General features: G+C 40.3%; 1 protein-coding gene across 1 annotated transcript in view; it reads right to left on the reverse strand.

Annotated features, from left to right (window-relative positions):
* Positions 1 to 23,547, reverse strand: part of nckap1 (NCK-associated protein 1) — a 272,226-nt gene that overhangs the window by 144,052 nt on the left and 104,627 nt on the right. Inside the window, 5 exon segments of the mRNA XM_051930467.1 lie at positions 5,367 to 5,504; positions 7,348 to 7,438; positions 16,051 to 16,193; positions 16,299 to 16,355; positions 20,351 to 20,443. Of these exon segments, the coding sequence (XP_051786427.1) occupies positions 5,367 to 5,504; positions 7,348 to 7,438; positions 16,051 to 16,193; positions 16,299 to 16,355; positions 20,351 to 20,443 (522 nt within the window).

Below are 23,547 nucleotides of genomic sequence, written 5' to 3' on the forward strand. Positions count from 1 at the left end.
CAATGCATCATTGTGCATTTTTCGCTTAGGTGTTGTGACCAGGAAATACAAATGTCATTGTTAAAATTATAACTGGTGGTGAAGCATAGACTTTATAGACATTCATAGACTTTAGCTCTGCCTTCAACACAATCATCCCTAAAAAGCTGGTTGTAAAACTGAGCAGGTTGGGCCTAAACACCACCCTCTGCAATTGGATCCTGGACTTCTTGACAGAGAGGCCCCAGTCAGTTCGGATAGGCTGTAACACTTCCAGCATCATCACACTGAGCACTGGAGCACCGCAGGGCTGCATGCTTAGTCCACTGCTGTTCACCCTGCTGACTCACGACTGCACAGCCATGCACAACACAAACCACATCATCAAGTCTGCGGATGATACGACGGTGCTGGGACTGATAAGCAGGGATGATGAAACAGCATACAGAGATGAGGTGGAACGGCTGTCCGCATGGTGTGACGACAACAATCTATCTCTCAATGTCGACAAGACAAAAGAGATAATTGTGGACTTCAGAAAATCACGTCCTGCCCACATCCCACTTAGCATCAACGGTTTAGATGTAGAGACTGTTAGGAGTACCAAGTTCCTCGGTGTGCACATAACTGAGGAACTTACGTGGACACATAACACCTCATCACTAATCAAGAAAGCCCAGCAGAGACTACACTTCCTGAGGCGGCTGAAGCGAGCAAGTCTTCCCACTTCCATCCTCACCATGTTCTACTGAGGCACCATTGAGAGTGTTCTGACCAGCTGTATCACTGTCTGGTATGGCAATTGCAACATATCCGACCGCAAGCGCCTGCAAAGGATAGTGAAGACAGCAGAGAACATTATTGGGGTGCCTCTCCCTTCAGTACAGGACATATTTTACAAACGTAGTGTCCGCAAGGCCTGCAACATTGTGAAGGACCCCTTACACCCCTCACATGGACTTTTCACACTTCTGCCATCCAAGAGAAGATACTGCAGCATCAAAGCCAGATCTGCCAGGCTGCAGGAGAGTTTTTACCCCCAGGTTGTTAGACTACTTAACACTAGGCTGACCCCTGCCCTTCCACATGGCCTCAACCACCTCTAAAAACAGAACTTTTATACATGCGAGCCACTGTCCTGTAAAGACGAGTGTGCAGGTAGAAAAGAACTGAAAATCTCATACTGACCTTTAAGGATTTTGACACTCTTGATATCCTTCTAACCTGTCCTTGTTTACACATGTCTTAAATAACTATTATCATACACTGATCATTTCTGTATTATCTATATCTATTACTTATTATATTACATATCTTACACATCAATATTGCTGCTACTTCTTTGTCTTGTCTTTGCACAATGTCTTGTCTTGTTTATGTTTTAATTTTAATTTAATTTAATTTTTAATTCTATTTTTAAATTATTATTTGCACATCATGTTGTTACACTGTGGACCCAGAGCTTCGCAATTTCGTCTATCTGTATACTTGTATATGGTTGAGATGACAATAAAGTTCACTTTGACTATGAGCATGCAAAAGGGAGATGGGATGGCAGTTAAAAGGTGGGGAGCTCTAAATGCAAGAGTCTGAATTTTTTTTTTTTTATTTTATTTTATTGTAATCATTCGGTACATATAGATCACTTTTTACAAAAAACAGGATTGAAAACAAATCAAACCCCACCCCTGAGAAGGAGAGCATGGCCAAAGGAGTAAAACTTAAGGCTTGTAAACATGCCTAAATTATTGAGCTTAATAGGGCAAAAAAAAAGATAAATGGAGAAGGAAAAGAAATGCGGAAATAATTATTTCTTCTTATTCTAAAATATTATTGATTAGATCCTGCCAGGTTTTGAAAAAATTCTGCACAGATCCCCTAACTGAGAATTAGATTTTTTCCAATTTCAAATAATATAAAACATTGGTTTCCCACTGACTTATTAGAGGAGAGTTAGGATTCTTCCAATTTAACAAAATCAGTCAGCGTACCAAAAGTGTAGTGAATGCAATCACAGTTTGCTGGTCCTTATCCATTTCAAATCCATCTGGAAGAACACCAAACACAGCTATTAATGGGTTAGGAGGGATTGTGACACCAAGGCTGTCTTGAAAGGCACTTAAAAATTTTGGTCCAAAATGTTGTTAATTTGGTGCAGGCCCAAAACATGAGACCCAGTGAGGCAGGAGCCTGGTTGCAGCGTTCGCAGGTTGGATCTTGCCCTGGAAACATTTTGGACAGTTTTAAGCAAGACAGATGAGCTCGATATATAATTTTGAGTTGAATAATTCCATGCTTTGCACATGTGGAGCTCGAATGAATTCTCTGCATTGATACCTTCCACTCCTTTTCTGATATATTAATTAAGAGATCTTTTTCCCATTGTCCTCTTGGATCTTTGAAAGGAAGGAACTCTAATAAAATGGTGTCTTAAGTCCTAGGAGTCTGAAAATTTAAAGATGAAATGAGCTGCAAGACAGACAGACTGATGGAATTTCATTTCATTTTTCCCTAGAAGGAAATTTGGCATTTTACAAAAGCTCTTTAAATAAATAAATACATAAATAGGCAGTAAATAATTAAATTAAAAAAGTAAATAAATAAAATAATAATACAATACTTAAATAAATAAAGCAAGAAATTAGAAGAAAAAAAAAAAACTTCTGATTTGGCAGTCACAGTCACAAAGAGGCATTCTGAAGGCATATTGCCATTTGGTATGAAGGACCCACCCAAAGTCGTGTTTCTTGAAACAATTCTGTTGAATAATTCTTTCACTGAAAGTCCTCAGTGTTGCTGTGTCAGAGAGAGGATGTGCAGGATTGTTCATAATGGTTTTGTTTTGATCCTCTCCTTTGCTACGACCTCCTGGGGGTCCAGAGTTTGTGTTATTGGTGTGAGGGCAGCAATCGTTTTATTGACGCTCCTTGTATTTGTAGACACTGGATGGTCGATCAATGGAAACTGTGTCTTCAGAAAGTATTCAGTCCTCTTTATTTTTACACATTTTGCTATGTTGTACCTTATGCTAAAATTACTTTACATTTTGTTGTCTCCTCGAGCAACACTCAGTACACTCAACACTCAATGTGTAAAAAGTGAAAGGGTCTGAATACTTTCTGAAGGCACAGTAGACCAATCAATTGGCTAACAAACATGTCATGGCTGTCTGTCGATCCAACGATGATGCTGTCCATTAACTTGTCCATCTCCGTCACTCCCCCTCCTGTGTGTGCACTGGTGGGAGAAATGATTCTTCTTTTCCAGAAGATCAGGAAATTTTACAACAAACAAAGGCCAACAACCCACTTCAAAAGACATACAAGAATGAGCAAAAACCTGAAAACTTCTGACTCAGCCTAAAATAAACAGTCGCATTGAGGCTTTTTAAAGGTGTACTAATATAGGTATAAAAGAGTCGCATTTGTTAACACACATCTGCTGTCTAATTCGTTGGCTGAAAGTCTTCAGTATTAGTGTGTCAGAGAGGGGATGTGCAGCATTGTTCATATTGGCCATCAGTTTTGTCTTCATTCTCTCCTGCATTCTCAATCGGTTTGTTGATTTGGTGGGCCTCGTCTGAAGTGTTGTTACTGGTTCAGCACACCACTGACTAACATAGTGTTAAGAGTTATTGAACGTGTAAAGGATGTCACTACCCACAACAAAGAAGTTCAGTCACCTAAAGCCCATGTCACATTAGATTTACTTTTCCATCAATTTTCAGTTGTAGCTTTCATTTATATGATTGGAGGCAGTCAGTGGCAAGCTCCTCTGAAGACGATCGCCTAATGCGACTTACCTAACTACAAAGACTAACAAGTCTGCGAATGGCTACGATAAAATAAAACCGGTCTGACTTTCTTTTTATTTGGAGGGGTGAGCTTAGTACGCAGGAGAGCGGAAAACCAATGAATGCTCATATTTTCAGGAATAAGAAGCATGCATGTTTTGAACCTCGCAATAAGAAGAGTGGCTTGTCTATCTGATGTTTCACCTACTAAAACAGAAAGGAAAAATGTAAAAAGGGGCTGCAACTTCAGCTGTTATCGCTGCAGACATCAACCCTTGGCAAAGTGATGGTAAAGTGTTGGCTCCATCAAGTCTTTGCACTTCACAAACAGAAGAGGGGCTCATTTGTCTAAGTGCCATGACAAAATGGGAAAAAAAGGGCAAAAATTGCACTTGAATTTGCTGCAGCTGTTAACTCTTTGAAAAGAAACTGCTCCATCGTGGAAGGACGCTATTGGCTGTCAGAAAAAGGGGTGAGCACTCCTGTGTTAGAAGACTGGCACTTGGTCGGTAAATGTGACATGGGCTGCGATTTTCAGTCATGTCATTTGATATGGGCTAGCAACGAGATCAGTGACAGTGGTTGTCAAATCTGACATGACTTACAACAAAATGTCACATAATGTGACATCGACTTAAGAAAGTAAGAGTCTGCTCTTTCCTATATCGTTCATCTGTGCCCATCCTGTCACTGATGTGGACCTAAATAATCAATTACGAAGAAACTGATCAAATATAAAAATAAAGTATCATACTCAAATATTAACACTAGAATTACCAGAGGCTATGAAAAAATTTGTAGGTCCGTCCCACCTTAAATCGCTTCACACTTCTCCATCAGCGTCTTTTGTCCTGAAAATGTGTTGATAAGCAGCAAGCAGCCTACTATCACATTCCTCACCGCTGCACAGTTTTCTCAGCTCAAGTCTGTTTATATGCGTGTCAGTTGCTTGTAGTTGTATAGAGTGAGACGTCAAGCAAAATGACACCTTTTATAAATACTATATCGTTATTTGGAACACATGCATTTCATGTGTGTTCCATGTCTACAACATTCTATGTAAACACATTGTTAAAACAGAAACGTTTTTCATGTTTTGGTAATAATTGACAAAATGTAGATATGAAGTATATAATGTGTGAAGCCTGAATTCCAAATATCAAAGAAACACTTTCACAAAAGGTACAAATATAACAAAACAAATGCGCTTTTATTCAAAAATATAACTGCAGAAAAACAACCCGCATTTACCTGCAACATTGACACGCAATTGCTATGACAGCTTCGGTGGTGCAACGTTATCAGCTGCTGACTTGTAATCAAAGCTTCGCAGGTTCGATCCCGGGCGAGTCCGTTTTGAGAACTGATCTGCTCGTATTCTTACTATTTTAGAATAAAAACATACTGGGACGGATCTACGAGTTTTTTCGTAGGCTCTGGTAATTCTAGTATTAAAACTGAGGTTGTTTAAGAATGTAACATCTATACAGCTAAAAAAAATTTTAAATGGAAACAACACTTTTAATAAATGGCCAAATTACTTGAAGTACTTGGCAAAGGATTCAAATCCAGAAACTGACAGAAGAACACTCACTGTGTCAGACTGAGCGGGATTGAGCATTGTGCTAGGAGCACTGACAAGGCTGAGTAACTGGGCGTTGCGCCACTGGTCTGCAGACAGGTTTCGCCGAGGATACACCATCTGAAGTGAAATCAGGGCATCAGATAAGGACTGTAGAAAAAAAACAAAAAACAAAACAAAACAATGAGATCTGTTAAGTACTGTATCAGCAGGCAACTTTTCCAATTCTTCAGACTATTCTCCAAATATAAAATAAAACACACATTAACAACAGTATGGCAGCTGTAAACATCTTAAGCTCCTTAGTCGTTTTCTTCTTTCGGCTGCTCCCATTAGGGGTTGCCACAGCAGATCATCTTATTCCATATCTTCCTGTCCTCGTCATCTTGCTTTGTAACACCCATCACCTGCATGTCCCCTCTCACCACATCCATAAACCTTCTCTTAGGCCTTCCTCTCCTCCTCTTCCCTGGCAGCTCTATCATTAGCACTCTTCTCCCAATATACTCAGCATTTCTCCTCTGCACATGTCCAAACAAACACAACCTCACCTCTCTGATTTTGTCTCCAAACCGTCCCACCTGAGCTGACCCTTTAATGTCTTCATTTCTAATCCTGTCTATCCTCATCACACCCAATGCAAATCTTAGCATCTTTAACTCTGCCACCTCCAGCTCTGTCTCCTGATTTCTGGTCAGTGCCACCATCTCCAGCCCATATAACATAGCTGGTCTCACTACCATCCTGTAGACCTTCCCTTTCACTCTTGCTAATACCCGTCTGTCACAAATCACTCCTGACACTCTTCTCCACCCATTCCACCCTGCCTGCACTCTCTTCTTCACCTCTCTTCCACAATCCCTATTACTCTGTACTGTTGATCCCAAGTAGTTAAACTCATCCACCTTCGCCAACTCTACTCCTTGTATCCTCACCATTCTACTGACCTCCCTCTCATTTACTCATTTCTTAAGCTCCTTAGTATTCACTATAAACCAGTGCTACAAGAATTAAATAAGTATGTGCTAATGCTATGTAGAATAAATAATCCTCTTCCATCCTACATAGTCCCTCTGAGCACTTGTGGAGATGTGTATTGGGGTACACCTATTGGAGATTTGAGTCAAATTAGCCAATAAGGTTTCAAATTTAAACATATATTGCCTTACAGTATAATAGTACATAATTTCAAAATGCATACATTTGTCTACGTTTTCACCTTTCATTAACACTACCCCGTCATTTATGACTCCTGAAAATAACAACAACTTTTATTTATACAGCACATTTTCATACAAATGATGTTGCTCAAAGTGCTTTATAGGATGAATAAATAGAAAAAAAGACAAAATACAAACAATAAAATTAGGCAATACTAATTGACATAGGATAAAAGTAAGGTCCGATGGCCAGGGAGGACAAAAAAAACAAGAAAATCTGCAGGGGGTCCAAGGCCACGAGACCACCCAGCCCCCTCTAGGCATTCTAGAGGACTTTTAAAGCCGAATGTTTTTTAAAACATAGCAGCAGCATTTCAGTGTGGACAGGCGTAAACACGCTTTTCTAAAAACGATACTCTACTCGTGCTCTGATTGGTTTGTGCTCATTTCTTGCTCATTTTCCTGACTGTATCCTGCTCACTACAATGGCTCATCTCCTGACTGGTCAACCTACACAGTTGCTCATGGATGTCACATTAATATTCCCCAGCTTTAAAATAAGAAATGTCTCTATAGGTAGACAAGATAGAACTTTATTTGTCCACAGGAGGAAATCTGGCTTTTTCCAGGAGCTCTTTAAACAATTAAATACATAAAAAGCTAGATAAGTAAGTAACCAAATTGGTCTGAAAACACACCAGATACTGTAAATATTAACACTAATTCCAAAAATTTTGATTTGTTAAATGACACAAAACTGCAACCATTTTTAAGACATTTTCAAAAAATGCATTTTGTATAATAATAATAATAATATTAAAAAGTTTATATACCTTGCTATGGGGTACAAATTCCTCCATCATTTTCTTTAATGGGTTTTCATAGTCTACAATCATCTGGCCCAGTCTTGGATACTCTCGGTCACTAAACAGAATAAGCAAAAGATAGAAACATCAGGAACTGGACCATATCTTTATTTATTGTTGTTTACCAGTGTCATTTTTGCATAAATAGACTAAAACGGATAAAACGTTATGTGTCCGCAGGGTGAAATTTGACTTAATACAGAAGTATTGACTTAATACAGAGTGTATACTGTATATACACTCAGACTATGGTCTAAAGACACAACAGAATGACTAAAAAGAAAGAAAACTAACTTGGTAGTGCAGGGAATGTACTATACAGACATATTGCTGTTAGTATAAAGGAGCACCAGCCGCATTTCTTGACACACTTCTGCTAAATAATTTGTTGTCTGGAAGTCCTCAGTGTTAGTGTGTCAGAGAACGGATGTGCAAAATTGTTCATACATACATTAAGTTCTGTTATAATGGGGCACAGATGCAATGCAAAATAAATAACATTTGATAAAAATGTTTATAACAACCTTCAACTGTGTCATCTTAAGTATTTTTATTTTTTCATTATATGCTCAATACAATTTCTTAACTAGAAAAATGCTGTTTTTATATGTTTGCATGTTCTCCCCATGTCTGCATCGGGTTTCTTCTGGGTACTTTGGTTTCCTTCCATTGTCCACATACAGTAGAACCTCTGGTCACGAGCGTTTCCAAACATGTACAAATCGGGTTACGATCAAAAAGTTTGCCAAAATTTTGCATCTGTTCAAGACCGCACGCTCTGGTGGCAAATAAAAACACTGGCAACCAGTTTCCCTACGCGCCAATGATTTGCCATTCTCCGTTTCCCATTTTCTTTTGTTTGCGTATACAGGGCCTAACAAAGCAGCTGATGTTGCAAAAGGAGTTATAACGTTAACCAAGCAGAGGCCTCAACTGCTGGAAGAGGTGGAAAAACATGTTGCTAGTGTGGCTGAACGAGCAGCAACTTGCATTGGATATCGAAAGCGAGGCGATCATATGCGAGAAAGCCAGGTAGATTCATGGCGATTTGCTGAAAAAAAATCCTTCTTCGAGTGGCGAAGGTGAGGAATTTAAAGCCAGTAGAGGATGGTTTGAAAAGTTTCACAAGAGACGTACAGTGGAACCTCGGGTCACGAATGTCTCGGACCGCGTACAAATCGGGTTACGACCAAAAAAGTTCGTCAAACTTTTGCATCTGTTCACGACCACACACTCGGGTGACGAACAAGTCAGTTTCCCTTCCAGTTCGTACGCGCCGATGATTTCCGTACATGTTCAGTCTCTCCCTGTGCAGCGAGCGAGAGAGAGAGAGAGAGAGAGAGAGACAGAGAGCGCGTGCGAGAACCCAAGCAGGGGTGTTTTGGCCAACACTCAGTGGGGCAGGAGGAAGCGGTCACTCCAGCTGAGCGATCAAGGAGCTGGAGTGACCAGAAGAAGTAAGTAAACATTTAGTTTACTATTACTCTGTGCATTCTATGGTATAATTAACGGATTAACGGAACGGATTAATTGTATTTACATACAATCCTATGGGGGAAAATTACTTTGGGTCACAACCAAATCGGGCTGCGACCAGAGTTTTGGAACGGATTACGGTCGTGACCCCAGGTTCCACTGTAGCATTTAATTTTTTTTTCCCCTGTGCTTAAAACTCATAAAAAAAGTGTTTACAGCGAGCAGTTCGTAAGGGTCAAGCGCAAACTCTTACAATGTTCATTTTCTCTGTTGTTCAAGGTTTTCTCAGTGTTATTCAATGTTTTTATATTTAGTTTACTATTACACTGTGCATTCTATGGTATAATGAACTAATTTTGTGCTTAAAAAAAATATATATTTACATACAGTTTGTACAGTCTGGAACGGATTAATTGTATTTACATACAATTTTATGGGGAAATTACATTCGGGTCGCGTCCAGAGTTTTGGAACGAATTACGGTCGTGACCAGAGGTACCACTGTACATGCAATGTTAGGTGAATTGGCAATGCTAAATTTGTCCTTGTATGATTGATGTGTGTGTTCACACTGCGATAGACTGGCAACCAGGATCCACGATATGTTTCTGCCTTGCACGCTATGCTAGTTGGGATAGGATTAGCTCCAGCTCTTATCACAACCTTGGTCTAAATTAAGTGGGTTAGGATATGACTTGACATGAAATAGTCTTTATGGCAGATGCTTCCGTCAGGCCAGTTTCAGGGCTGGCTCAGGTGGTGTTGGCCCAGCGGTGTTGCAGGTTTATTTTTGAGTGTGTACAGACATGTGAAACCTGACGTGTTTAGCTTTAAAGATGGGGACTGAAGCCTAGAGCTTCTTTTAATTTTTTTTTTTTTAAATCAAACATTTGCCCAGTTGGTTCAAGCTCATCACAAGCCACCAAAGAGTAATGAAAAAGTGGTATTTGTTTGCTTGAAGGTAGCCAAAGTAACCTGGGGAGTGGGGGGACTAAAACTGATCAGCATCGGGAATACATCCGCACAAGACATTATTAAAGAATTAAGTTTGGCATTTTTCAAGCTGAAGTTATTTCTTCCCAATCATGGTATACAGTGCCCTCCATAATGTTAGGGACAAAGACACATTTCTTCCTTGGTTTCCCCCTCTGATCCACAGTTTAAAATTACAAATCAAACAATTCAGACACCGTGATTAAAGTGCACAGTGCAGACTTTCATTTATGGGGATCTGCAGATATTTCGGTCACACAATGCTTTTTCCTACACAGTCTCCCATTTCAGGGCACCATAATGTTTGGGACACAGCAATGGCAGGTCTATTAAAACTATTATATTTAGTTCTTTGTCGTCATATCCATCACATGCAATGACTGCTTGAACTCTGCCATTCACAGACATCACCAGGTGCTGAGGTCTTTTCTCTGGTGATGCTATACCAAGCCTCCAATGCAGCCATCTTCAGCTCCTGCTTGTTTCGGGGGGCTTCTCCCTTAGGTTTTCTCTTCACTATATGGAAGGCCTGCTCAGTTGGACTGAAATCAAATGACTGGCTTGGTCATTCAAGAATTTTCCATTTTTAGCACTGAAAAACTCCTGGGTTGCCTCAGCAGTGTGTTTGGTTCATTATCTTGTCGTAGGATGAAGCGCCGTCCAGTGAGTTTGGAAACCTTTAATGGAACTTGAGCAGATCAGATGTTTCTACACACCTCAGAATTCATTGTGCCATCAGCAGTTCCATCACCAATGAAGTGAAGTGTGCCAGGACCTGTGGCAGCCATACATCCCCAAGGCAGAACACCGCCACCACCGCCATGTTTAACAGCTGAGGTGGTCTGCTTTGAATCTCGGTCTGTTCCTTTTCTTCTCCACACTTTGCTCTCTCCATCACACTGATGAGGTTCATCTTTGTCTCATTTATCCAGAAGACCTTTTTCCCAGAATTCTGCAGGCTCTTTTTCACAAACTATAATCTGGCCTTCCTGTTTTTGTGGTTTGCCTATTGCAGTGTGGCCTCCTCTGTGTTTCTCCTCATGAAGTCTTCTGCTGATAGTAATCTCTGACACACACACACACACACACATCAGCCTCCTGAAGACTGCTTCTTATCTGTCACACAGACATTTGGGCTTTTTCTCTACCATAATGAGGATTCATCTGCCATCAGCAGTGGTGGTCTTTCTTGTCCTAACAGCCTGTTTGCGATTACTGGGGTAAATCAAGGTATGTGTCTTTGTCCCAAACATTATGGAAGGCACTGTATATGCATTTATCAAATACAATTGTGCTCTAAAGTTAAGCACTTTCTATAAACTTAAGAAAACATCTTGCCCACTCTGGCACTTTACAATGGAGGGTATTGGGCATGGAGAAAAAGCCTAAAAACATAATTTTTCAAGCCAAGAAAGCTGTCAAGTATGCATTTGTTTTAATGTTCTTTTGCTGTTGTTTTTGTAATATTTAGCATTGTTATAATTGTATGTACTACATCTTTTAAGAATAGCTTTAAGATTGTATTAGGTAGTGTTTGAGGTAGCACATTTTACAGATAAGAACAGCTTTGCTTTGCCCAAAAAGCCCCCTAACCCCCCATAGTCTATAGGTGATAGTGTTAAGTACTGACTCAGGATGTGACATTTGACGTGGGGGTGAAGGGGTACAAAGTTGACACCGTTAACATGGTCTGAAAAAGGGGGGGGCAGCATGAGTTTAGAACAGTGGTTCCCAAACTCGATCCTGGGGACCCCCTGTGGCTGCAGATTTTTGTTCCAACCAACTTCAGTTTTTCATTGGACTCTTAGCCTAATTAAGTGAGTCGTTATTTCCCAGTTTCTGTGTTTTGGAGCCAATGCAGAAATTACAAACTAAATTTGGTAGATTTTTATTAAAATGTAATAAGCAATTATATGGAGACGGTGTAGTTATATGGGGAGTGTGTTTTTTGTTTTTTTTTTTTTTTGTTTTTTTTAAGTCTTGTTCAGTATTTCAACCTAATTTTCATTCTGCTTTTCCAGGTGTTCTGATTATTTTACTGATTATTCACTAATTAGTGAGTCTGACACTGAAGTCGTTGCAGCTTTCATGATCCCAGGCGGAGTGATGGCTCTGAGGATAGGGATCTGCACTGGCATGCAGAAGGTTGCCGGTTCGAATCCCGTAAATGCCAAAAGGGACTCTGCTCTGTTGGGCCCTTCAGCAAGGCCCTTAACCTGCAATTGCTGAGCGCTTTGAGTAGTGAGAAAAGCGCTATGTAAATGCAAAGAATTATCCCGGGTGTCTGCTATGTTGGTTTTTAATTGTCATTATTTTGGTTAAATGGTTATGGTTTAAGGGAGCAAACTAAACAGGAAAAGGGGAAAATAATAGGAAAACAACAAAAGACTGTTAAGCATTTATAGCTTTAGATCTTGCCTGAAGATGGGGCCTGAGATGCCTCGAAAGCTTGCATATTGTAATCTTTTTAGTTAGCCAATGAAAGGTGTCATTTTGCTTGACTTCTCACTAGCTTCAGAAAAAAATAGAAATATTTATAAATGTCTTATAAATGTAAAAACCATACTGTTGTGTTTTTCTAAATGCAGAATAACGAGAAGAGTAAAAAAGACCAGCTAATTAAATGAGATCAGTTGTTATCGATTACAGATGCGATGTTTGCTCTGAGGATGTTGATGGAGAAGTTTAGAGAAGGCCAGAAGGACTTGAATTGCGTCTTTGTGGACCTGGAGAAAGTATATGACAGGGTGAGGAGAGGAGCTGTGGTATTGTAAGAGGAAGTCAGGAATGGTAGAGAAGTATGTAAGAGTTGTATAGGATATCTACGATGGAAGTGTGACGGTGGTGAGGTCTGCGGTGGGAGTGACGGATGCATTCAACATGGAGGTGGGATTACGTCGGGTTCCTGTGAGCCATTTCTTATTTGCAATGGTGATGGACAGGTTGACAGACGAGATTAGACAGGAGTCCCTGTGGACTGTGATGTTTGCTGATGACATTGTGATCTGTAGCGAGAGTAGGGAGCAGGTTGAGGAGACGCTGGAGAGGTGGAGATATGAGAGGAGAGGAATGAAGGTCAGTAGGACCACCAAGACAGAATACATGTGTGTAAATGAGAGGGAGGTCAGTGGAATGGTGAGGATGCAGGGAGTAGAGTTGGTGAAGGTGGATGAGTTTAAATATGTGTTTACATCAACAGTACAGAGTAATAGGGATTGTGGAAGAGAGGTGAAAAAGAGAGTGCAGGCAGGGTGGAGTGGGTGGAGAAGAGTAACAGGAGTGATTTGTGACAGATGGGTATCAGCAAGAGTGAAAGGGAAGGTCTACAGGATGGTAGTGAGACCAGCTATGTTATATGGGTTGGAGACGGTGGCACTGACCAGAAAGCAGGAGACAGAGCTGGAGGTGGCAAAGTTAAAGATGTAAGATTTGCACTGGGTGTGACGAGGATGGACAGGCTTAGAAATGAGAACATTAGAGGGTCAGCTCAAGTGGGACAGCTGGGAGACAAAGTCAGAGAAACAAGATTGAGTTGGTTTGCACATGTGAAGAGGAGAGATGCTGGGTATATTGGGAGAAGGGTGCTAAGGATAGAGCTGCCAGGGAAGAGGAAAAGAGGAAGGCCTAAGCAAAGGTTTATGGATGTGGTGAGAGAGGACATGCAGGTGATGGGTGTGACAGAACAAGATGCAAAGGACAGAAAGATATGGAAAAAGATGATCCACTGTGGCAACCCCTAACGAGAGCAGCCGAAAGAAGAAGAAGAGTTGTTATCGATTATTATCACCAATTGTGAATCTGGCTGGAACAAAATCCTGCAGCCACAGTGGGTCCCCAGGATCGAGTTTGGGAACCACTAGTTTAGAAGAATGAATATACATAGCCTCAACCTTTAGGAATAAAGCTTTAGTCAGTGTAATTTATGGCAGGGGGAGTCTGGAACATGCACCGAACCAGTTTGACAAGGGTGACCGTGTTCTGGCATTACATTAGCCTTAAACCCAACACAGAAAGGCCATAAACAGCCTAGCTGATATGACCCAGGTCAGGAGGACTGAAATGTGGCTTTATGGTTGGCCATTCAGTACCCTAGTGATTCATGTGTGTTGAAACAGGATTGGATGAACCCAAGTAGTTGCTGCACCCACTGGTCGAGGAACTGAAATAGGAAAAGTATGCAGTATGGTGATCACTCCAGGTTTCTCTCTCTCGCCATCTTCTATGCAAGCAGCAAGCTTTTTATAGAAGTTCTGTATTTCTAACTACGTTTTCTTTTTATCTTTTTTTTAATCTACTTTTGTTCTTTTTATTTATCATTTCTTTATTCAATTTTTTCTTTTTGTTTATCATTTATTTATTTATTTAAAGAATTTCTGTAAAAAGCCAAATCCCACCCTGGTGACGAAAAAAAAAAGTTCTATTTATTTATCTTGCCATGAAAAGAAGACAACTCTGTCTCAGCAGTCATATTGAGACAGGCAAGCTGTGCAGAAGGTGAACTGACCAGGAAGAATCAAAATTATTTTGCCACTTGAAGCTACAGGTCAGGTCAGAGAGCGTGTACTGGTAGAGCATGTGGCCACACCCACTGCTTGACAAAGCAGCTCGGGATCCTGGTTAGCAACCCCATCCCCCGAAACAACCGCCCACCATCCGGCACCCACAAGTTCAAGTCCCACCCTCTACCTGCCACAACCAGTTGTTACGTGGGCATCCCCTTGGCCTAGTCCAGCCACTCAGGTCCTCAACAATGAGGATCACCCTCGGGGAATCGCACCACATGTGTGGCTTCAATACAAATGGCCATCTAGCATTATCAGACCACAGTGGTTTGTAATCAACACTCATCTTATCATCTTTTTTATAATTTGTGCATATTTTTTTAAATGCATAATTACATGTGCAGCCCCTTCACCAGCCTGTCCTTTCACTCTACCTGATTGCCCGACATTATAGATAAAGAAGTGAGGGGGTACAGGTCAGGTTGGAGAGCATGCACTGGTACAGCATGTTGCCGCATGCAACACACGGCGAAACAGCTCAGGATCCTGGTTTGTAACCCCCCCCCCAGGCAGACATGCGGTCCAGTTCCACCCTCCAGAAATGACCCATTATCTGCTGCAGCCAGGTGTTATGAGGGTGTCCCGTTGGTCTGGTCCAGCCACTCGAGTCCTCAATAATGAGGATCCTGTGAGTTGGATCACCCTCTGGGAATCACACCACATGGCCGTAGTGCCATAACTGACGCTCCCTCACAATGCAGGTCATGTGCCTCATTCGCAACTCCGTGAGCAGCACAAAGTCAAACCAGTGGATTTTCCAGAGAGGCACAGTACTGAGGGAGTCTAGTCTTCATCTCAGGTCACTGGATAGCGTCCATGTCTCATAAACAGAGAGCACCAGGACTCTAAAGACTTGGGTACGAAGTGCTGAAATACACTACCTGACCACAGAGTGCTAAATGTATGGGATTTGGGGCATTTTGGTAAAGTCTACATAAGAAAGAGTTCAAATGGTAAAACAGGGTCACCGAGGACTCTATATGACACAACAGTGTGAAAAATGGAGGTGCATTTATCAGGGTTTTAAATCAAATGACTGCAGACCTAAAACTCATTCATTAAAAGAATGTAACTGGAGACAAACTTCCTTATTTATCAGGTGCAGGATGACGTTCAAAATTAAACTTGATCAAAAAGAATTGTTAAAAAAAAAAAAAAAAAAAAAGTCTGCTTAACAGTTTAACACCACGCTGACAGCATAACACTTTTACTTTACGAGTGATGTATGAGAGTTATTTTATACTTTTTAGTACACTTTTTAACTTAATATAAGCGTGGTTTTCAAAAAGTTTTTTATATATATTATTTTCAACTTTTTAGTCTTGAAAAATTTTCAAATATTCTCGAATGAAATGTTCTAATTGATACTAACGCCATCTCTTGGATAATATGCTTAGTGCTTTGCAGTAAGGAGACTGTGGAAGATTGTGGGTTCGCTTCCTGGTTCCTCCCTGTGTGGATAGCGCTTTGAGTACTGAGAAAAGCGCTATATAAATGTAATGAATTATTATTATTATTAATATTTCTATCCATTACTATGTATCAGGTGCAGGATGACGTTCAAAATGAAACTTGATCAAAAACAATTCAAAAAACAAAAGTCTGCTTAACATTTTAACACCACACTGACAGCAGTTACCTGGACTGATGTGTCATTTCATGAGCATAATTATACAGCCCAATGATAGCCTTGCGCTCCTCGATTCGTGATAACATGATCATTAATGTTGTGTAAGTAACAAATAAATCCAGGTAGTTCTTGGTGAGATCAAAATTCACCGTCTGAGTAAAAAAAAGAGAGAAACAAGCAAATAACAAATAAAACGATTCCAAAAAGGGATAACACAATTCAGTAACAGCAAATAAAGGAAAAAGGTAAATACTTACAATGTCAAAGAAGACTTGGCAAGCATCAATGGTATTCAGCAACTCACAAACATGATCCTAAAATGAGAGAGAAGAGTCGAGTGCATATTCATAAATGACAAAATCATGTTGAAATTTCTGATGAATAAAATTAATTTAAAAAATAAAAAGTCCATTATAAACAATGCGATTTCTCACTACTTCTGTCCACGTACATTAATTCATAATTTTAAATGTTATGGTGCGTTCACGGTTGTTGCTCTGGCTCTTTCTTCGAACTTTCTTCGACTGGATCCCCACCTTGCGCCCTGTGTAGGCTGGGATTGGCTCCAGCAGACCCCCTGTGACCCTGTGTTCTGATTCAGCGGGTTGGAAAATGGATGGATGGATGTTTCCTGCGGTTTTCAGCGATACCTTTTACTTATCGCCCATCAACATTTGAAAAACATCCATTGGAATTTAACTCATTGTCACCCTCCTATAGAAACGGCAGACACAGAAAAACGATAACAGTTCATATTTGAAAGAAAGAAAAAAAAATAATTTTTTGCAGCTCTCGATTGCTGCAAAAAGAAAAAAGACGCTGCCAGCGAATTCGGAATTTCGCCATCGACGCTGTCAATTTTCTTGAAAGACAGTGCAAAAAAAGCAGAAAAATCTCGGGTTGCAAACGTATGTGTACTGCTACATTTGAAGACGTCGAAAAACCCGTTTTAATGTGGTTCAGTGACGCTCGTTCAAGAAACATTCCTTTTAATGCGGCACTCATTTAAGAAAATGTGAGGTTTCTAAACTCTCTTGGGACCTCCCCTAACTAGACAGCAAGCCGAAGAACATCCCGGAGTGCGATCTCCGCGTCTGTACGGGGCAATAGCAGGCTCACAGAAATGCTGCACCTCTCCGCCTAAGTAAACAGAAAAGATCTCGATGGGTGATGAAAGGTTAGGAGCACATAAATTGTAAATGCAGATACTGTAACAGGATTACTTGATCACTGACCTGGCGACGATCCTGCCTGACTTTTATGTCTGTGTATAGCAGAGTGGCAGATCATGCTACAATAAATAACTGTGCCGTTCCTGTTTCAAGCTGAATAAAGCTAGTTTTGCTAAAGTACTGAGACTCAGCCTTATCTTTGGGGTGCAAGACAGGGACTTATGGCGACACCCCAATCTTTTATGATTTGCTTCTGTGGCACTTCACTGCAGCAATGTGAGCCCCCTATTGCCCTGCCCCAGCAACAGACAAACAATCTTCAACAGACGCTGCAATCGCGCTTCAGGACACACTTCAGCATGTCGTTCCCATTGGGTGGGGAGTGGGGGTCTCAAAAGAGTTCAGAAACCTCACAATATGAAGAAGAAATAATGATTTGGCACCTGACTGATAACTGTGCTGCCCACAACATGCTTCCAAATTCAGATAATCTTCGCTTTGAATACCTCCCACCCAATTGCACGGCAGCGCTTCAGCCATTGGGGTTTGGACATCATTCGCACCCTGAAAGTGTATTATCGCAAGGAAATGCTGAGAAAAGTTCTCGTCAGCATAACTTGTAGGCAGGAGAAGATTAAAAGTAACGAGAAAGAAGCTATTGAAATGACTGCAAACGCCTGGATACAAGTTAAAGAAAGCACTATAGTAACACATACAGAATCTCATTACAACAAAATATTCGTTACAACAAAATATTTTTTAGGTCCCTGGGAATTCGTTGTAACGGAATTTTACCTGTATACATATATAAAGAGAGAGAGAGAGAGAGAGAAGATATAGTAATATATATTTTTTCCTCTCTTGAGCTTCTGTAAAGATTTTATTTATTCATTTTTGATTGATATGCATACTCTTTATTAATCTGTGAGGTGAAACTGTCTTTTCACATAACCTTTGGGGTTTAGAGCACAGAGCCAGCCACTGTACAGTGTCCCTGGAGCAATTTTCAGGTTAAGGGCCCAACACAGCAGGATCCCTGTTTTTCACCGTAACGGGATTTAAACCAGCAACCTACCGGAGCAGGTCCTTAACCCCAGAGCCGCCACCACCCCGCCAATTTCTCTTTAGGGAGAAACAATGTCTGTCTGTCTAGGTGTCTGAGGCAGGCAGTGTGACAGAGTGGCTAAGGCTTTGGACTTGAAACCCTGGACTTGTGGGATTCGGTTCCCGCTACTGACACTGTGTGACCATGAGCAAGTCACGATAGATAGATAGATAGATAGATAGATAGATAGATAGATAGATAGATAGATAGATAGATAGATAGATAGATAGATAGATAGATAGATAGATAGATAGATAGATAGATAGATAGATAGATAGATAGATAGATAGATAGATAGATAGATAGATAGATAGATAGATAGATAGATAGATAGATAGATAGATAGATAGATAGATAGATAGATAGATAGATAGATAGATAGATAGATAGATAGATAGATAGATAGATAGATAGATAGATAGATAGATAGATAGATAGATAGATAGATAGATAGATAGATAGATAGATAGATAGATAGATAGATAGATAGATAGATAGATAGATAGATAGATAGATAGATAGATAGATAGATAGATAGATAGATACTTTATTAATCTCTGGTGCTTGTGGGCCTTATGGGAAAACAAAACAAATGGCACCAATTTTCAGTCAGTCATAAGCCAACCTGCTATATCCTAACACAGGGTCACGGGGGTCTGCTGGAGCCAATCCCTGCCAACACAAGGGCGCAAGGCAGTAACAAATCCCGGGCAGGGCGCCAGTCCACCGCAGGACACACACACCAAGCACACACTAGAGACAATTTACGATCGCCAATGCACCTAACCTGCATGTCTTTCAACTGTGGGAGGAAACCGGAGCACCCAGAGGAAACCCACGCAGACACGGGGAGAACATGTAAACTCCACTCCCGGGAAGCGAACCCAGGTCTCCTTACTGCGAGGCTACCATTGCACCTCCGTGCTGCACGGGACCAATCATACCTCTCTCAAATAAGTCGCCTTAGATAAAGGTGTTAGCCAAAATAAAAACAAGTAAAAAAAATTAAGTGTCTGCCTTTCTCTCTCTCTCTCGTACCCCTTTGAGTTTTACTCCGCCTCATTCATCTTCCAAAACCACCTACACTAAGTCAGTGCTGCCATAGGCCAGAGATCAGCCAGCCATGTTTTTCTTTTTAAAGTTGACCTTGACAGCTGACTCAGACTTTCTTACAGTTTTCATGCGTTCATTTTGTATTTTTGCCTCTGTGATTAAAGGAGGGTAGGCATGCAGGCCGCTGCCCCGGTGAAAACTAGTAACTGTTTTCAAGAACAATGCAGGGTTAGATGTTTACGCAGTTTACACGGTCTCTGAATCATCACCATGAGCACCACTAGATTTTGTCCAAAAAGATTCCAGCAATGTCTACAGCACAATACAAGACCCTCGCTCACGGGTGACTCTTTCCTCAGGCATCAGCATTCCTCAGATAATCAAACAGCAAAAGCTGTCAGCATTCCTAGGCCTCCGTTTGCTCTCATATGATTTCTGCTGCATTTACTTTTTGTTTTAAAGTATGTTCAGTTCTTACAATGCCGTATTTTGATTCAATGTCACGTGAATGGCAATGCACAAAACAAAATATTAAAGGGTAAGTTTGGTATTTTTCCAAGTTTTATTTTACACCTCAAAAGTTCTATTAATCAACTGGCGAGGCAATATACCAAGTTCTTGTATGCTGTGGGTACACATACATAAAACATGACATGCTTTTGCCACCATGAAAAGGCAATTTGCAGCCAAGTCCAGCTCTCCTAATGTAATCGGAGGAAATAACTATACTTGTATTGCAATGAGGGCACCTAGCGAGAGTGATGCTGCCATGAACAGTGACATTTCTAACAAACAAGTCCTCTGTGATGTCGGTGTGGCCAGCAAACGTCAAGTCTCAGCAGCTTGGGTCAGCTCGTGAACGGCTTGTCGGTAAGATACCCGGTGGGACCCTTGGTGTTTTATACTTACGAGGATAAATAAAACATTTTAGCTCCAATAAGTAACTCTGCAAATGTTAACATATTTAAAAAGTTCTTACCTTAAATTCCATAACATCCACAAAAGTGAAGTAATATAAAGCTAGGTTCTTCAGAATTTCAGATTTCTCTTTTTGAAGTTGTGCAAGCTGTTGCTACAAAAGAAATGCATAATCATAAACTCGCCAACATTAACAAAACATAAAAAAAATATATATATGTCATAAGGGGTCATTTTAGGCATGTGGGCCAAATAAAACCAATTTATTTCCATCAAGTGGTCAAGTCTATAATCATTAGAAAAATATTTAAATTTCTAACTGCTTACTGTAATTAAAAAAAAAATCAATAAATTCAGCTCAAAGGCATGTGTCAATATTGACTTAATTAGTTTGGTCCAAACTATTAGTAAAAATAAATAAAACTAAAGATGCAACCATAAGCCACCTATTCATTGTTGTTAAAATTTGCAAAGAAAATAACACAGCAAACATGTTTGATATAAAAACCTCAGAATGTGTGTAGAGTAGTGCAATTGGGTACTGGAAAAGTACTGAAAAAATCCAAATTTAAAATGGTACAGTACCAGCACTTCAGGATTTTCAGTACCCGAAAAAAAAAAAAAAAGTCAGATTTCCTCTCGATCCCACAAACCGACACTCACTTTGAAGTTGTTGAAATTGTCCATTTTGTAGACTTCACGAAATGAAAATACAAACGTCAATGCAATTAGAACTGGAAACCCCTCATTATAGCATTGGCGTGACTGAGACTTCAAAAGGGGCTGAGTGCGTATTGCGGTGCCATCGCATGGTACAACATGGAGGTGGGCAACTGTGTACCGCATTACGGAAACTGGAGTAAGACTTGGGAGTTCTGGAGGTATGTGTTATTCGCTTTGGCACCGGAACTGTAGATCAAAAGCTGGTGGAGATACCGAAGTCACAAACTTTAGTATCGATCCAACATTAGATGTAAGTCATATGAAAAAGGTTGGGAAACTCTCTCAGCCTGCATAATAATTGACTCTCCTTTCAACAAAAAAAGATAACAGTGGTATGTCTTTCATTTCCTAGGAACATCTGAGTACTGCGGTGTTTACTGAACAAAGATTTTTAGTGAAGCAGAATTTAGTTGTATGAAATTAAATCAAACGTGAAAAACTGGCTGTGCACAAATGTGGATCCCCTTGTCATTTTGCTGATTTGAATGCCTGTCACTGCTCAATGCTGATTACTTGGTTGATTAGCTCATTAAGCCTTGAACTTCATAGACAGGTGTGTCCAATCATGAGATATAAAGGTATTTAAGGTGGTCAATTACAAGTTGGGCTTCCTTCCCTTTGACTCTCCTCTGAAGAGTGACAGCATGGGACCCTCAAAGTAACTCTCCAAAGATCTGAAAACAAAGATTGTTGAGTCTCCTGGTTTAGGGGAAGGCTACAAAAAGCCATCTCAGAGGTTTAAACTGTCAGTTTCAACTGTAAGGAATGGAATCAGGAAATGGAAGGCCACAGGCACAGTTGGTGTTGAACCCAGCAGGTCTGGCAGGCCAAGAAAAATACAAGAGCGGCATATGAGCAGGATTGTGAGAATGGTGACAGACAACCCACAGATCACCTCCAAAGACCTGCAAGAACATCTGGCTGCAGATGGTGTATCTGTACATCGTTCTACTATTCAGCGCAATTTGCAAAAAAGAACATCTATACGGCAGGGTGATGAGAAAGAAGCCCTTTCTGCACTCACGCCACAAACAGAGTCGCTTGTTGTATGCCAATGCTCATTTAGACAAGCCAGATTCATTTTGGAACTAAGTGCCTTGGACTGATTAGACAAAAATGGAGTTATTTGGTTAAAACAAAAAGTGCTTTGCATGGCGGAAGAACAACACCACATTCCAAGAAAAACACCTGCTACCTACTGTCAAATTTGGTGGAGGTTCCATCATGCTGTGGGGCTGTGTGGCTAGTTCAGGGACTGGGGCCCTTGTTAAAGTCGAGGGTCGGATGAATTCAACCCAAGATCAACAAATTCTTCACGATAATGTTCAAGCATCAGTCACAAAGTTTTTGTTACGCAGGGGTTGGATATTCCAACAAGACAATGACCCAAAACACAGTTCGAAATCTACAAAGGCATTCATGAAGAGGGAGAAGTACAATGTTCTGGAATGGCCGTCACAGTCCCTGACTTGAATATCATCGGAAATCTATGGGATGATTTGAAGCAGACTGTCCATACTCGGCAGCCATCAAATTGAACTGAACTGGAGAGATTTTGAATGAAAACTGGTCAGAAATACCTCCATCCAGAATCCAGACACTCATCAGAGGCTATAGGAGGACAGCGTCTAGAGGCTGTTAGATTTGCAAAAGTAGGCTCAACTAAGTATTGATGTCTTATCTCTGTTGGGGTGCTCACATTTATGCACCTGTTTAATTTTGTTATGATGCATATTGCATATTTTCTGTTAATCTAATAAACTTAATGTCACTGCTGAAATACTACTGTTTCCATAAGGCATGTCAGATATTTAAAGGAAGTTGCTACTCTGAAAGCTCAGCCAATGAGAAACAAAAATCCAAAGAATTAAGAGGGGTCTCCAAACTTTTTTATATGACTGTATCACTACGACCCTAAGCAAGTGACTTAAGTGGCTAATGTTCATACTTTAAAAATGTAGAAAAAATGCTACTAAAATATGTTGTCTTTTTATATTAATACGAGGGACGTGCAAAAAGTTTCCACACTTTTATAATTTCGTTGGAAACGGTGATGCCGGGAGGAGTAGTAATTGAGCATTAAAATGTTGGTACGACGCTGGGAAAATTGTATCGTGAAGGAAGAGGACTATGTAGAAAAGGGATGTAATTTGTTTTTGAAATTCTTAATAAATAGACTTTAAAAAGTGAGGAAACTTTTTGAACGTTCCTCGTATATAGTTAATTCAATGATATACAGACGTGGACAAATTTGATGAAAAGAGAAGAACCCACAATTGTCTCTGAAACAACTTGAAACTGACAAAATAATTGGCCCCCATCATTGTGTATATTCCAAAAGTCTGAACAAAAGCCAGACTTCACTTTAAGAGTTTTGATTTGACATAATATTTCATATCATAACAAAAATGAAAATGGCATGGACAAAAATGATGGGACTCTTAACCTAATATTTAGTTATGCAACCTTTAGAGTTTGCAATCACTGCACACAAGCAATTCCTGGAGCTCTCCATGAAACTTCTGCACCTGTCCT

The sequence above is a fragment of the Erpetoichthys calabaricus genome, chromosome 8 (assembly GCF_900747795.2).
Source record: "Erpetoichthys calabaricus chromosome 8, fErpCal1.3, whole genome shotgun sequence".
In the NCBI taxonomy this organism is placed as follows: Eukaryota; Metazoa; Chordata; class Cladistia; order Polypteriformes; family Polypteridae; genus Erpetoichthys; species Erpetoichthys calabaricus.